The sequence below is a fragment of the Micromys minutus genome (genome assembly GCF_963924665.1).
Source record: "Micromys minutus genome assembly, chromosome: 10".
In the NCBI taxonomy this organism is placed as follows: Eukaryota; Metazoa; Chordata; class Mammalia; order Rodentia; family Muridae; genus Micromys; species Micromys minutus.
Window position 1 is genome coordinate 53486209 of NC_137979.1, and position 14863 is coordinate 53501071.

The 14863-nt window shown below is 42.0% G+C and overlaps 1 protein-coding gene across 1 annotated transcript in view; it reads left to right on the top strand.

Moving 5' to 3' along the window:
- HELZ (helicase with zinc finger) overlaps nucleotides 1-14863 on the top strand; it is a 125284-nt gene that overhangs the window by 51506 nt on the left and 58915 nt on the right. Inside the window, exons 13-15 of the mRNA XM_080924534.1 lie at nucleotides 6245-6512; nucleotides 9474-9807; nucleotides 10583-10713. Of these exons, the coding sequence (XP_080780660.1) occupies nucleotides 6245-6512; nucleotides 9474-9807; nucleotides 10583-10713 (733 nt within the window). The remainder of the gene's footprint in view (nucleotides 1-6244; nucleotides 6513-9473; nucleotides 9808-10582; nucleotides 10714-14863) is intronic.

The following is a 14863-nucleotide window of genomic DNA, read 5'->3' on the forward strand; positions in this document are numbered from 1 at the left end:
GTGGCTTTTAACTTTGTTCAAAAATATTTTTATTTCTTTTATTTTTATTTTTGTGTATGAGTCTCTTGCCTGAATGCCTATTTGTCACATGCATAATTGGTGCCCACAGAGGCCAGAATAGGGTATTGGAGTTACAACTGTTTATGAGCTGTCATGTGGGTGCTGGGAGCAAAGGTTTGAGGGCAGGAACTTGGTGGAGGTTCAGCTGCCGCTCTCCACACTGCTCATGACTGTAAGAAGTGAAGTGGCAGTATTGTGTTGTCCCTCACGCCCTGGAATGCTGTGTGGACAGCATCTAGAAACACAAGAGCAAGACTCAGCCTTGCTGAGTTGGCAACAGAGTCGTGGCCTGGTCGGTCCTTTTTACCTCATGCTCAGCCTATTCATCACTGGGACAATTTAACTTGATTTTTGCATGCAAAGACATTTAGTGATGAAGAGAAACTAGAATTTGAATGGGAAATGTTTTTGTCTTTACTGCTTGCCTCTTCCACTTGATTGGCAACTTATTGGTGTCTTCATTAGAGTTTATATTTCTGTGAAAACATACCATGACAGCTTGGAGAGGAAAGGGTTAACTCATGCTACAGCTTGTAGTCCAAGGCTGGAGCCCGATGACAGGAATTGACATGAAGATCATGGAGGAACAGCTTACTGACTTGCTCTCAGCACTATATTCTAAGGTCCTACAAAATATCCCATGAGCTCTGAGCAGCCAGTGAGTGGGTTTTCCAGCCTGAAGTTTCAAAATCCTTCTACAATCCTCCTCAAAACATGCTCAAGTGTATCACAGCAATGGCCCTACTCCTCGTACAAATTCTGTCTGAGCTTTCCCTTGATATGTTAAACACTAGGACCAAAAGCAACCTGGTGGAGGAAAGAATTTATTTCTCTTAAACTTCCAATTCACAGTTCATCATTGAAGTCAGTCTTGGTAGGAACTCAATCAGGGAGGGACCTGGAGACAGCTGATGGAGAGGACGTAGAGGAGTGCTTACTTACTGTCTTGATCTCTATGGCTCGCTCAGTCTGCTTTCTTATAGAAACTGATGCAGCAGGGGGCAGAGGGGTACCACCCATCATGGGCTGGGCTCTCCCACCCCAACCCCTAATTAAGAAAATGTACTACAGACTTACCCACAGGCCAAACTATGAAGGCCTTTTCTCACTGAGAATCCCTCTTCCCAAATGACTGTATCAAGCACCAAGTTGACATAATTGCCAAGCAAGTTTTATACTTAAATAATGCTGAAAATGTCCACACTTCTTATATAAAGCTACACATTTGACCCTACTGGCATTGACATGTGGTGAGGAATGCTGCCTGCTCTCTCCCTCAGTCCTACTGTGCCTCAGTCACCAAAGGCTGTTGCCCTTCACACTGACTGATGATGATACTTCATTGCATTAGTGTGACTCAGGGAGATTCACAGTAGGATTATATGGCAGATGCTATTTTCCTAATTCATTGTTCATTATTGAACTAAAATTCTTCCTTAGTTTATTTTTTGTGTTGATTTAAAAACACAACTGCAAAGATTCCCCTTCCCCCACACTATTGTTATCTGCAGCCTCCAAAGCCTTTTTATTTATGGGCCAAAAGGGAATTAGGACATTTCTTTCCTCTAATAGCTATATGATGATCTTTAAAATGTTGAAGAAGTATGTGTGACTTCAGCTGTGATTTTTTAAAAAAATTTAGTTGTTTTCCTGGTTGGTGAGATACTGAGGTTCAGAAACATACACTATATATTGTCTTTGGGTAAACTTAAAGACTATCACTCAGAATGTGTGGTAAGAGCATCTGTGAGAGAAAGAAGTTAGCGAGCTTTCCTTGTGTACTGTATACTCAGCCTCCACTGGTGGAAAAGTTTGAAATTGTGTTTTGGATGTCTGGAAGCAGCATATTTAAAATCTGTTTCTAGATTTTAATCTGGAAGCATGGTATTCATTTCTTTGCTGCGACTCTAGTAAGACATGATAATATCAACCCAAAATTTAGTTCACCCTAGAAGTTATAGCCAGTTGCCAAAGTCGATGGCAAACGAAGGATACACATCTTTTATCCATATGACACTGTATGGCCAGCAGAGCTTTAGAGGAAGGGTGTTAAAGTTTGTCATGAAGATGAATGTAATCGAGTAAAAGCCCGTGGAGAAGCTGCTGCTGCCTTTCCTGTGTGAGTCTATTTATGTGTTTAAGGAATGAATTTGGTTTTGTTTTTAGTATTTAATAATTTGTACCTTGACAATTTCATACTTTTAAAATTTAATTTAATTTTTTGAGACAGAGTCTCTATGTAGCCCTGGATGGCCTCAAATTTACAGAGATCTGCCTGTCCTGCGTCTCAGATGCTGGGACTAAAGGTGTGTGCCATCACATCTGGCATAGTTTTGTGTGCTTATATAGTATGTTTCTGTCTGTCTTTCTGTCTGTCTCTCGGTATCTGTGTCTGTCTGTCGGTCTCTCTTTCTCTGTGTGTTTCACCTTTCTATTAGCCTCTTAGAGAGAAAAGAGGGGAAATGGTCGGCATAGCTGGGAGGCTTCCTGTTGCCTCTGGGTAGCAGTGTGGGAAGGAAGGATGATGGAATAGCAGCCAAGCACTAGTTGGTAAGTTGCTGTGCACTTATGTTGATTTGTAACGTGAGTGGCCAAAACTGTAAAACCAGAGACCAAAACTGGTTTTCTAAGGAAAAATGTGGTGTCTGACTTTGAAATTAGGAAGCATTTTATCTCACTTTTAGATAATAGAGCTGCTTTTAATACGTTGCATTTATTGAATGCCTCTGGGCCATCTCTGCTTTGATTTCCTCTTGCTTTCTTTTTGTGCGTCTCCAGGCCTCATTAAAGATACTGTTTAAGTTGGATGCATTTCCTATTTGAAAGCAAGGCTTTCCTTTGGATACTATATCATAATGGATAGTAGCTTTGTGGCTGAAATGTGAGCGGCTCTTGATGTCTTAACATCATAGAGGCTAAGGATGTTGACAAGTATTTCTTGTGTCAGATTAGCTGTTCTAGTTGAGCTGGTTACTTTTGTAAAGACATTTATTATTTTAAAATTATATGTAAGTTTGCATGTCTGCATGTGAGTTTGTACAAGGGGTGTCCTCAAAGGACAGAGGCATTGATTCCCTGGAGCTGGAGTTATAGACATTTGTGAGCGGCTTACTGTAGGTGCTGGGAACTGAACTCTGGTCTTCTGGAAGAGCAGCCTGTCCTCTTAACCTCAGAGCGGCTCTATAGCCCAGAGGTGGTTATTTTTTAGATAAATATATCCTGTTTGTTAGGGTTTTGGTTATGCTGTAGATCCAACGTAGGTGCTCACCATGTTAGGCCAGTCCTGTACCACTGAGCTCTATCCGAAACCCTCTGGGTATATCTGCTTTAACATCTAGTGGATTTCTCTGAAATGTATTTATAGCTTCTGCTTACATCTCAGAGTACACATTCTATAGGTTTGTAATTCCTCTCAACCTTGCTTGGAGGTTATTGTTACAAGGGTTAGTTAACAAGCAGTGCTCATAAGCACTGTCAATAAGCACTATTTGCGAGTAAGTGCTGCCGAGCTTTCCTAAGTGTTGTGGATGCTGCCCCACCGCTTGCTCAGTTTTGTCTTTCCAGAGTGTGGTTCATTTGATGGTGTAGGCTGAGGGAATGTACGTGCCATAGGTGAGCTGGCTCCACAATCCTGAGCATTACACCTCCTAAGTTAGCAGGTGTAGGAGCTACAGTTGGAGATGAGCACCCGTAGGAGCACGTCTGTTCTGAGTCCTCATGGGGACCTTACCTTCTTCTCCATAACTGTCACTCAAGACCTGTAAGCAACTACAAATTAGGTGGTGGGTCATACACAGTTTAACAGATTTCTTTCTTTTTTTTGAGGTGAAAGGACTGGAGCAGGGTGTGGTGGCCCCACCTCTCTCAGTAGTCAAGAGACTGAGCTGGGGGAGGACTGCAAATTCTATACCATAGAACTATATAGGAAGACTCTCTCTAAAACACCCCCATCCCCAACCCCAAGAAAACCCATCTTCAAAAACAAGAGAAAAGAAAAAAACTTGAATAGAGGCAGAAGCTCACTCAGGTTCCCGTAAGAATTAGCTCTATGAAGACTCCTGGGAGCCTCCAGTCACTCACACACTCTATCTTTTCAGGCTGGCATACCTCAACTGTCTCCAGGTCTCCTCTTTATAGCCACAGCCCCTCCTTCATAGTCATCAACAGAGTGCTGGATATGGTGGCTCATAGCCTAATTCCCAGGCTTAGGAGGCTGGGTCTGAGAAAAACCATGAGTTCTGGGCTAATAGCCTGGGCTACAGAGTAAGAGTCTCCCCCTCCTCTCCCAAAAAGAAATGAAATAAAAAGTGACATTGTTTGAAAACTTGGTGGTGCTACTTGCTCTCATAATTTCCTAAAACCAAAGTACAAATTATGGCATTATCTATATACAATGTCAAAACATGCCTATGCCATGTCCCCAAAATCTGAATACTTATAGTCAAGGAGTAGAGACGTTTCTATATAATTTGTAGATTTTAACATAAAAACAGTGGTATTCTTGGAGACCATCTTAGGTCTGTTATTGTTCCAGCACTTTAAGGAACACAGGGATAGTTAGAGACTTAAATGACACGAGAATGTGATGCTGTAAATAAAGTCTGAATTCACGGGAATAAAAATATAATTATAAAATGTAACTTTTCCACCTTATAACAGAAGTTTGACATCTTCTATATATATATTAATATATATTAATACAGGGTCTTATTTTACAACCTTGAATGGCCTGGGTCTTGCTCTGTCTACCAGCCTGGCCTTGAACTCACAGAAATTTGCCTGTCTCCTAAATGCTGAGATTAAAGATGAGTGCCACCATGCCTAATCCAGTGAAGAGCATTTCTTTACTAAAATCTGTCTGCTGTCTGCTGTCTGTCTGTCTGTCTGTCTGTCTATGTCTCTCTCTCTGTCACTGGTCCTCTGAAAGGAGCAGTGAGTGTTAATTGCTGAGCCGTATCTCCCGTCTCTGGAGTAGTTTAAAATGTAATTTTAATGGGTGGTTCATCTTTACCGTGGTGATTATTGTATTTATGCTACTGTTTGAGAACAGCTACCCTCTTAGAAAAATGCTTTTACAAGGATCACATATTAGAAATTAGGGCCTTTATACAGTTTTATTAAGATATTAGGATACTTGCTACTGTTGTGAAATTTCTTTGTGAGTGACTGTGTGTTTATGTACATATGTGACACCTAGAGGTTGCAGCGTCAGAGCTTGGGGTGTAGTTCAGTGGTAGATATGTTGGGCTTTGGGTTTCATCTCCAGCACCACACAGTAATAAACAAACATGCCAGAGCACTAACTGAATGAGAGGTTGCAGCCACTTCTATTCTAATTCAGACATAGCTTAGTGTGACTTTCCCTGAGCTCTGTCTGAAGTAGGGAAGTCCTTTCTCTTATACTAGAACTGAACCTTGGCCTAAGGAGTCAGTTAAACAACTTTTCACCTTTTGGCCAACTCTCCCTTTTCTAGTGTGGGCAAGTTCCACCCAGTAAGTCTCAGTAGGGCACTGTGAGCTCCTTGTGGCTTTCCTCTTTGCTAGTTTACATCATATCTCTTTCAAAAATGCCAGAACCTGACTGTTCCTGATTTTGATAATGAACCCTGCTTAGAGTGTAATTTTGCTCAGTTTAACATGGACTTTTCAAAAGTGGCATTTAAATGACTTCCAATCACACGTTTCAAGGAGACAATGGTGTCGTACATCTGTGTCTTCTAACAGATTGATGCTGGTAGCTAAGTGACGTCTATACAAGCAAAGCCCAAAACTTTGAGGACTTTGGTTATTCTCTGTTGGTGGGGCAGATACTTGTAGGGTGCAGAGGAAAGGGGCTGTTCTGCCTCACGTTCTGTCACACAAGCAGTTTACCAGCTCTTTTTCCTGCATATCAGATTGCTCTTGACTGAAGAGTTAAGTTCTGAATGTTTCCCCAAATGACTATTTGTGGCACGACCTAGCCTAATGTATAAAGAGGTATTCTTACATGGGTTCCTAGTAATAATGTATTTTGTTAAGATGGTCAAAATATATCTGGCATGGGAAAAGTACTGTCAGTGAGTTTTGTGCTGTTTATTTTTAATAGTTTTATCTTTAGTATATGAAACTGTTACAGAAATGAGTACTTACATCTGAGAGTTTGATGTCATGTTCCTTTATGAATGTGTTCCATGTTTTTGTGTAGATCTTGAATACCTGATGCATGCAAAGCAGCAACTGGTAACCACAGCCAAGCGCTGGGATTCTTCTTCTAAGACTATTATAGATTTTGAACCTAATGAAACTACTGATTTGGAGAAGAGCCTTTTGATCAGATACCAAATTCCTCTTTCTGCTGACCAGCTGTTTACACAGTCTGTTTTAGACAAATCATTGACCAAGACTAACTATCAGTCACGGCTGCACGACCTGCTTTATATTGAGGAGATAGCCCAGTATAAAGAAGTCAGCAGGTATGTTCTCTGAGCCTCCTCCCACCTTTCCACTGCTCCCTCTCCCTCCTCCATCTCCATCTGTCCGCACTCCTCCCCACCTGAACCCCCCCTCCACTTCTTTCCTTTCTCTTCCTCTACCATGATGATTTTAACTTTATAATAGAAACTTGCTTAAGTGGAGATGGGTATTAAAATAAATGTTTTTCACTAGCTGTATATATATATATATATATGTATGTATATATATATATATATATATATATATATATATATATTTAATTTAACTAATGAACTCATTTAGAAACAGGGTCTTGTGAGGTTCTGGCTGGCCTAGAACTCACTATGCAGGCCTTAAACTCTCATTCATTAGTCTTTCTGCCTCTGCCTCTTTGAATGCTAGGGTTACAGTTATGAACCAATACCAGCAGCCTTGGTGCTCTGGATTCTATCTTTAATGGAAGTGCAAGTAAGACTTGTATTTAGTATGTGGTTCTTTGTCACAAAGCCTTACTGAGTATCTACTCTGGGACCAGCTCTGCTCACTTTGGGAATATAAAACTGATAACTGCTCTTGAGAAGTTTTACAGTGAGTGTGGACCATAGTTAAGCACTTACTGAGTATTTGTGGAATAAAAGGACAAAAACAGAAGCAAGCCACATACTTTGAAAGTTCTTCAAAGAATGAGATTGTTTAGATAGAGTAAAGTGATTTGATAGTGACATGTTATTATATTAATTTGTAAGTGCTTCGTCTTCTAATACTTTATTTTCAGCCACACACCAAGAGCTGAAACAAAAGATTATCAGTGTAAGAAAAGTAGTCTTAAATAAAAGTGTGAGCAAGTGAAACTGTTAATAAGGCTATTGGTTATTTGAAAGTACTTTTTGTCTGTTTAGGTAAAATAGGATGAGTCTGAATAAGTTTCAGGCCAGTAACAAGGGAAGGCCTGGTCTACTGCTGCAAAGGGAGAAGCAGGGTAGCTCACAGAGAGTGGCTAGGATGTGACTCACAACCCACATCCACTCATGAAGTCAGAAAAAAAAAATCTCATGAAACCAAACTTACTGTATAGCTCTGGTATTTGGAAGTTAAGATACCACTTCAGAAATGAGATAACAAATGCTGGCATTGGTCCCTCCATGTTTTTTAGGAGCTAGACAAATGGTTTTACAGCAGGAAATTCTGTTGGCTATTATTCTGCCTCCTGGGAAGGCTGAGATTACACAGACTTTAAGATTGATTCAAAATGTGGTGTGCAACAGTGGAAAGAATTGCCTTTGTTCACTTAGGGTGTGCTTTGTATTTTAAGTATTTGAATTATTAAATTTCAAAGTGCTGGTTTTTAAAGGATTTGTCTTATTTTAAATTTGTGTTTGTCTTTGTGTGTGGGTGCCCAAGGAGGCCAGAAGAGAGTGTGTGATCCCTTGGGGTTATCTGGTTAAAAAGGCTGAGTTGCAAGCTACGTAACCATTAGTAGGAGCACACAACACCCCTAGGATCAGGGCTTTGGGACAGTATGGTGTGTGTGGGGGGTGGCAGTTGGTAAGAGAGACACAGTCAGCATAATTCAGCTTTCAGCTCAGATACGTAGCTGAGTGGTGGGCCTTTTGCATAGTGCACGCAAGCATTGGTCTGAGACACACACATGCGAGAGGTCAGAGGTTATTCGGTGCTACATTTCTGGGCATGGAGAATGCAAGAACAAAGGCATCCATTAGAGAGTAAGGTGAGGGGTACCCTGGGGCTTTGAGAAGGTGCCCAAGTATGGAGTAGTTAGATCAGTGGCAGAAAGTCCCTGGATGTCCGAGAAGGAGGAAGTTTAAAGAGGAGGGTGGCTGTACAGTACAAGGGAGACGATTTGAAGCTTGGACATCACCATTAGCTACAGAGAGGTCTTGTCAGTCAGCAGTGTGTTAGAGACAGTGCTGTCTCTCCCAACCCTGAGTGCGTTTTAATCCAGGTCCTCCGTGGGTGGACGGCAATGTTATTTAAAGACTCACTCATGACACAAGATTCTATGTGAATATGTATTTTTATTTATGGTTTCAAGACAGGGTTTCTCTGTGTAGCCCTGACTGTTCTGGACTAGCTTTGTAGACCAGGCTAGCCTTGCTCACAGAGATCCACCGGCCTCTGCTTTCCTAGTTCTTGGATCAAAGGTGTGCGTTACCCCCTGCTGAAAATGTTTTTAACTATCTAAGTTAGTCTTGACTCTCTATGACACCTTTAGGCACATAGTCTCTTAATTACACACATACATGAATGTCCTGATGGTTGTCTACTAAAATAGGCTGATTTCCCCCACATAGTTCCTGCATGAGAGTCAGTTCTTTATATTAACAGGTAAACTTTGATCTCAGTTGTTACTTGTTGGCAGTACTGAAAGAGAAACGTTAGGTCTAGATTCTTTTGATAAGGTTTACCTGGCAAGCACTCAGCTGCAAGTTTACTGTAGTTTTAACTCAGTGTCTTTCCTCCTAGGTTAGGTGATATTAAAGTCTTAATTATCTCAACTATGTTCAAACAGGTTTTCCACTTGACTAAAGATTACCTACTGTTTACTTAGATGTACAAGAATTATTTATTTGTGCCTGTGCATGTATGTGTGTCTGAGAGGCAGGGCTCACATATAGGGGTTAGAGGACAACTTTCAGGAGTTAGTTTGCTACTTTCGCATGGGCTCTGGAGTTGAACTCAGGGATGGCAGCAGGCACTTTTGCCCACTGAGCCCTACCAGGGGCCACGTGTAGTCTTTTAAAAATGTATATTCTCCCACACAATTAATGCTTATGTAACTTGTCTTCAGCTTGGATTTAAGGCAGAAAGATATCATGTATAGAGTTGCTAACTTGTACACTGCGGAATTGGTACAAAGTTTTATATTCCATATGTTTATATCTGTATTTCTTTGCTGTGTTTTTCTAGTTCTTATTGTTTTGATGAGAAGCACTCAAATTAGTTTTCTGCTTTTTATTTAGGTTCAACCTTAAAGTGCAATTGCAGATTTTAGCAAGCTTCATGCTCACTGGAGTTTCAGGGGGTGCAAAGTATGCTCAGAATGGACAACTTTTTGGTCGTTTTAAGCTTACTGAAACCCTGTCTGAAGACACTTTGGCTGGACGACTGGTGATGACCAGGGTCAATGCTGTTTATTTATTACCAGTCCCTAAAGAGAAGCACGTCCAGTCCCAGGGAACCAAAGAGAAGGTTTATGAAGCTACTATTGAAGAAAAAACAAAAGACTATGTATTTTTAAGGATATCCAGGGAATGCTGTGAAGAGCTTAGTCTGCGGCCTGACTGTGACACCCAGGTATGTTTGCAGGCCTTGCCTTCCTTCCCCAGGGGTGTTGTCACCGGTGCCAGCGGTCCCCTGTTGCTTATTCCCCCTCCATTGGACCAGAGTGCACGTGACTTTGAAGTCTTATCCTGGCTGGTTGAAACTCCAGCTTTGGTCACCTTTTTAGTTTTAAGGACAATGTAGCATGTTCCTGACTTGTAGAAGCTCTAGACTTTGGCATCAGCAATGGAAGAGCAAATGTTTTAGAAACTGCTGCACCCGGAGCCATGAGATCAGCACTGGGCCTGCTTCCCTTCTCTTTGCATGAATGGTGTTGGGAGGAGCCTGTGCTCAGTTTGCCATATTTAACTGGAAAGCTAGCCTATCTTTTTAAAACAGGAAACTCGGGGACCATTATTTATAGTCAGTCTGTACAGTGTTATAAAGTGATATCACAGGTATTACACACTTGTTCTGATGCTATCACATGTATTTTCTATGGGCATGGTGGACTCAGATACCCTGTATCTGGTGTTTATAAGATTTCAATTCTTAGTATGTAAAATGAGGTTAATAATAGCATGTATACTAGTAGTATGATCACACATGGTCATTTGTGGCGGCTGCTTGTTATGGTGCCTAACACATGCAGCCAGTCTTTTTCATATTAATTACTGATACTAGTTCTATAGTTTGAAAGAAACTCTAAACTTGTCCTGTAAACTGTTGTTGTCATGAAGTATTTAGTATACCGCTGATATCTATGTTGGCACAAAAGTCTTGTAAAAATGTTCCTTTTGTGTTTCAGGTTGAGCTTCAGTTTCAGTTGAACCGATTACCCCTCTGTGAAATGCATTATGCACTAGACAGGATTAAGGACAATGGTGTTTTGTTTCCAGACATCAGTATGACTCCTACCATACCTTGGAGTCCCAACAGGTATGAAAAGTGATTTCTTAGAAAAAGAAAACTGTTATATTAAATTGAATGCCTATATCAGTTTAAGCACACTTTATTGATCTATTGATTGGTTGCCTCTTCTCCAACCTTTAAGACGGGGTCTCATGCAGTAACTAGGCTGGACTGGATCTCACTGTGTAGCTTAAGCTGACCTGAGATGCGTGGCGGTCCTGCTTAGCCTTTCTAGTGCTGGGGAACAAGCCAGGACACTGAGCTCAAGCCTGTGTTTGTCAGGACATGAACGGAATGTTTGGTGTTTAGATTACAAATTAGTTCTGTGGCTTCTCTGTGGTCACAGTTTAATAGAACACTGAGCAATTTCAGGGTATTTCCAGACTGACTTCGTGTTGATCATGACCTTTTTTTACAGTGGGTCACAGATATTAAGTAACTCTGGGATGTAGGTGACACTGATTTGGCAAAGTGGAAGGAACTGCTGTCAGGTTAGGAGGTGTGCAGCTATTGCTCTACTCTCCTCTGTCACCTCCACCTGCAGTTAAGTAAGGCTGGCTTGTCCCAGGAATATGTAGCTGTGTGAGTATTCTGTTCATCTTTGTCACTGGCTACTGTCCCACTAATCTCTGCCATCCTAGCTCACGTGATTTTAATATCTAAATGGCTTTCCACAATACAGACACACTGGGTGGCTCCCTGGCAGGGTGGCTGCCCTGTCCTGCCGAGGTCCTGGTGTCTTTACCGATTGATCACCAGGACCACCTGCATGTTAACAATCGAAGAGTGAGCGCAGTGGCCCAGGTGCTTCACCACTGCCATCAGGCCTAGGAGTGGCGCGTACAAACCCGCTCAGCCTCCACTGCCTCTGCTGCAAAGACAGAACAATGCATGATGCTTCCACAACCAGCTGCCGTCACTGCCTCACCCACTTCTTTTTATTGCCCATATTCTCAACAGGTGCTAGGCTACATGTGTCCATCATTTCTGTTCTCTGAAGCTTTGGTGCTCATTGTCCTAGAGGTGGCCCTGATCTGTTGTCGAAACCCAGGGGTGTCCCAGCTCTAACTTGGCTCAGCTTCTTTGCGTCCATCTTTCTTTCCATCTTACAACTGGTGCTTAAGTTAAGCCCAGACTATTTCTGTGGTGTTCCGTTGCTCGTCCATCCTGCTGTATTTTGTTGTCAGGTCCAACCCGAACACTTCTTCCAGAGTTAGTTTTCTAAAATCACCATGGCATTTTATCATGTGCAGATCTTTGTGGATCAGGTCTGAGCGTGATTCTGAGCTCCCACAGGGTCTCACTGCCTTCCAGCGCCGTCTTCTTCCCTTCTCAGAAATGTCAATAGCCTGGACATTTATCTCTGCCTTCCTGGACTGTGTGGCTCCTTAAATGTCTCTGAGTCCTTTGAAAAACTTTAAACATTGTGGTAAAATCTATGGAACAAAGAATCTACCATCCTTTGCCTTTTTAAGAGTCTAGTACATTAGCTTTAACTACAGTGATGTGTGAGCTCTTCAGACCTTTTCACTGTGACCCTGACTCTGCCACTCACTTGTGTGCCTCTCCCTCTTCAGCCCGGCATAGCTTTCTTTGCCAAACAGTCTTTGCCCAGGATCAGCTTTTTGTAGATCCTTTGGTCCTTTAGACTCACATCAGCTTAAGTGCTCACTCTTGATGCAGACGAGGCTGCTTCTGTTCCATTTTTTGAGACGTTTCCTGATCACGCTGTGGCAGTTTGGTGCTCTCCATTTGGATCTCTCTGCATTCGTTTTTGTCAGTTGTGCACATTTCACCTTCTTCCCTGAACTCGGAGCTTTGTGAAGTATGATCATGTCTCATTTTGAATATCAAGAGGGTCTTGCACATTGAAGTTAATACGAATTTCATCTTTAAAGAAGGAGCTTAGTTTCAAATGTGAGGTACCCTTGTGAAGCTTTTGGCATTGTGACTTGATTGCATCTAATAGTACTGTTAACTGCCCAAGTCCCAAGAAACCGTCACGCAGCAGATACTTTCAAGATACCTGTAGCTCTGGAGTGTAGATAGACAGCAAAACTGCAAACCTGTTCTTGAGCATTAGCCTGTGCACTAACTGCAGGGTACACAGGTCAGGACAAGAACGCTGAGAGTTATTAATTTGGTGCTGGGAGGAAAAGAATTTTTATTCAGTTTTAAAGTTTTTTGCCTGTGGTGGTGGCATTCACCTTTAATTCCAACATTTGTAAGGCAGAGGCAGAGGCAGAGCAGGTCTCTGAGTTTAAGGCCAGCCAGGGCTACACAGTGAAAAAGTCCTGTCTTGAAACAAAACCTGCTCCAAAAACAAATCAAAAAAGCAGAGGAGAAAAAAAAAAAAACAAAAAAAAAAAAAACAAAACACGAAACAAATTCTTACACTGAGTTGAGACTTGAAGAGAGTTTATATTTTCGACTGTTGAAACCATGGATATCACAGGGGCCTGTTCAAGTCTCTTGCTGGATGCTGGCACATGACAGTAGTTCATTCCCATCTTTGGCTTTCTTTACATAGTCATTATTCATTGTCTGCTCTGGCCCTCACCACACTGGAACAGTTGATCAGCACAGTCAGTTCTCTATAGACAAGTTGCAGAGCTGATCTTGTACGTTTGTCAATACTCTCTTAGGTATGCACTTAATGTGTGGAGTCTTATGTCCACAGTATTCTGTAACTCATCCGAGCTCCCAAGTGGGCGTGGTTAGTGTGTGCTGTGTTGTTTTTAATGGATTTTATTCAACCAGTATCTGTTTAAAAGATCATCAGAAAAGATAGACATAGAAGGTAATGTAGACTGAACTTTTGTTGCTCAATTATATTCCCAAACAACTTTACATGAGTATTTTAGTTCACGTGGACATGTGCCTGGTCTCATTTGGCTTTAAGACAGCCACCGAATGCCAGCATTGATGCCTCTGTAGACAGATGAAGGGGTGGAGAAGGCAGGGGATCTTGGAACCGCCGGGGTCAGGTATGGGTCTATGACCTGCTTTCGTTAAGTTAGGTTGAGTTATAGAAGCCCAGCTGCTGATAAGCCAGAGCTGGGCTTGGGCCAGGAGTTCTGTCAGCCCGCACCCCCTTTTCTCCTAGTCTAGAACAACATGATAGGTTTTTGTTTGTTTGCTGTGTTGTTTTTCTGATGCTTGTTTGTTGGTAAGGTGATGGCTACTTGGGATTTATTTACCATGTGCTGTTTGCAGCCAGAGGAGCACTGACATAAGATGAGCCTTCTCACCTTAAAACCAAAACACTAGTGATGGATATATATGAAATGGGAGACAGAGACAGTGACACACACACACACACACACACACACACACACAGAGAGACAGAGACAGAGACAGACAGAGAGAGACAGAGAGAGGTGCTGGTTGAGAAACTTCTTCCCACACACATCAAATTGGCCACAGTTGGGTCTCCTGTGAAAGCCTCTGGAACGCAAGAGTGCTGTGGTTATCGAGGTTCTGTAGAACAGGAAGGCAGAGGAAACAGGTACCGGGATGATTTTGGGGTAACCATGGCAGTGTCTGTCTCATGTCAGGTCTGGGCATATGGTGGTCCCCTAGGGCTCATGGAGCATTGCCAGGCTAGGCAGAACTGTGACGAGAAAGCTGGCTTCTGCAGAGGACACATACGGCGTCCCTTTTTTCTTTCAGTGCTAAAATACCAAATTCAGAAAATAAGTAGTGGCATGTTTTTATCTTCCAGATTTGCTTTCTAAGATGTGTTAGGCTTGAGTTTAGCACACCGTAACAGTTGTCATTCTTCAGCAGCTCAGACTCTTACAGCAGTTTTCAAATGTAAATAGTTTTGGTTTAAGTGAAGTTCGGCCTCACCGAGGACTTTTGGTCTCAAGTCTTTCCTCCTGTCTGTGGGTCATTCTGCAGACACTTGTCAGGACTGTCTTCATACGCTCTTCCGGTTTCTGTTCCCACTCTCACTATTTTACCATAATTGTAGAACTTACTACTGTGGTTGGAGTTGTGACGAATACTGTTGACCCTTTACTTAGTTTGATTTCTCTCAGCATCTGGTGTCCATTTAAATCTTCAAATCATAACTATTGCACAGAAGGTGCACTCATGGGAGAGAGTAGCCCACATGTACAGGAGCAAATGCTCTTCACCCTGACAACAGGAGCCATGTGGATGGTGTGTGTGA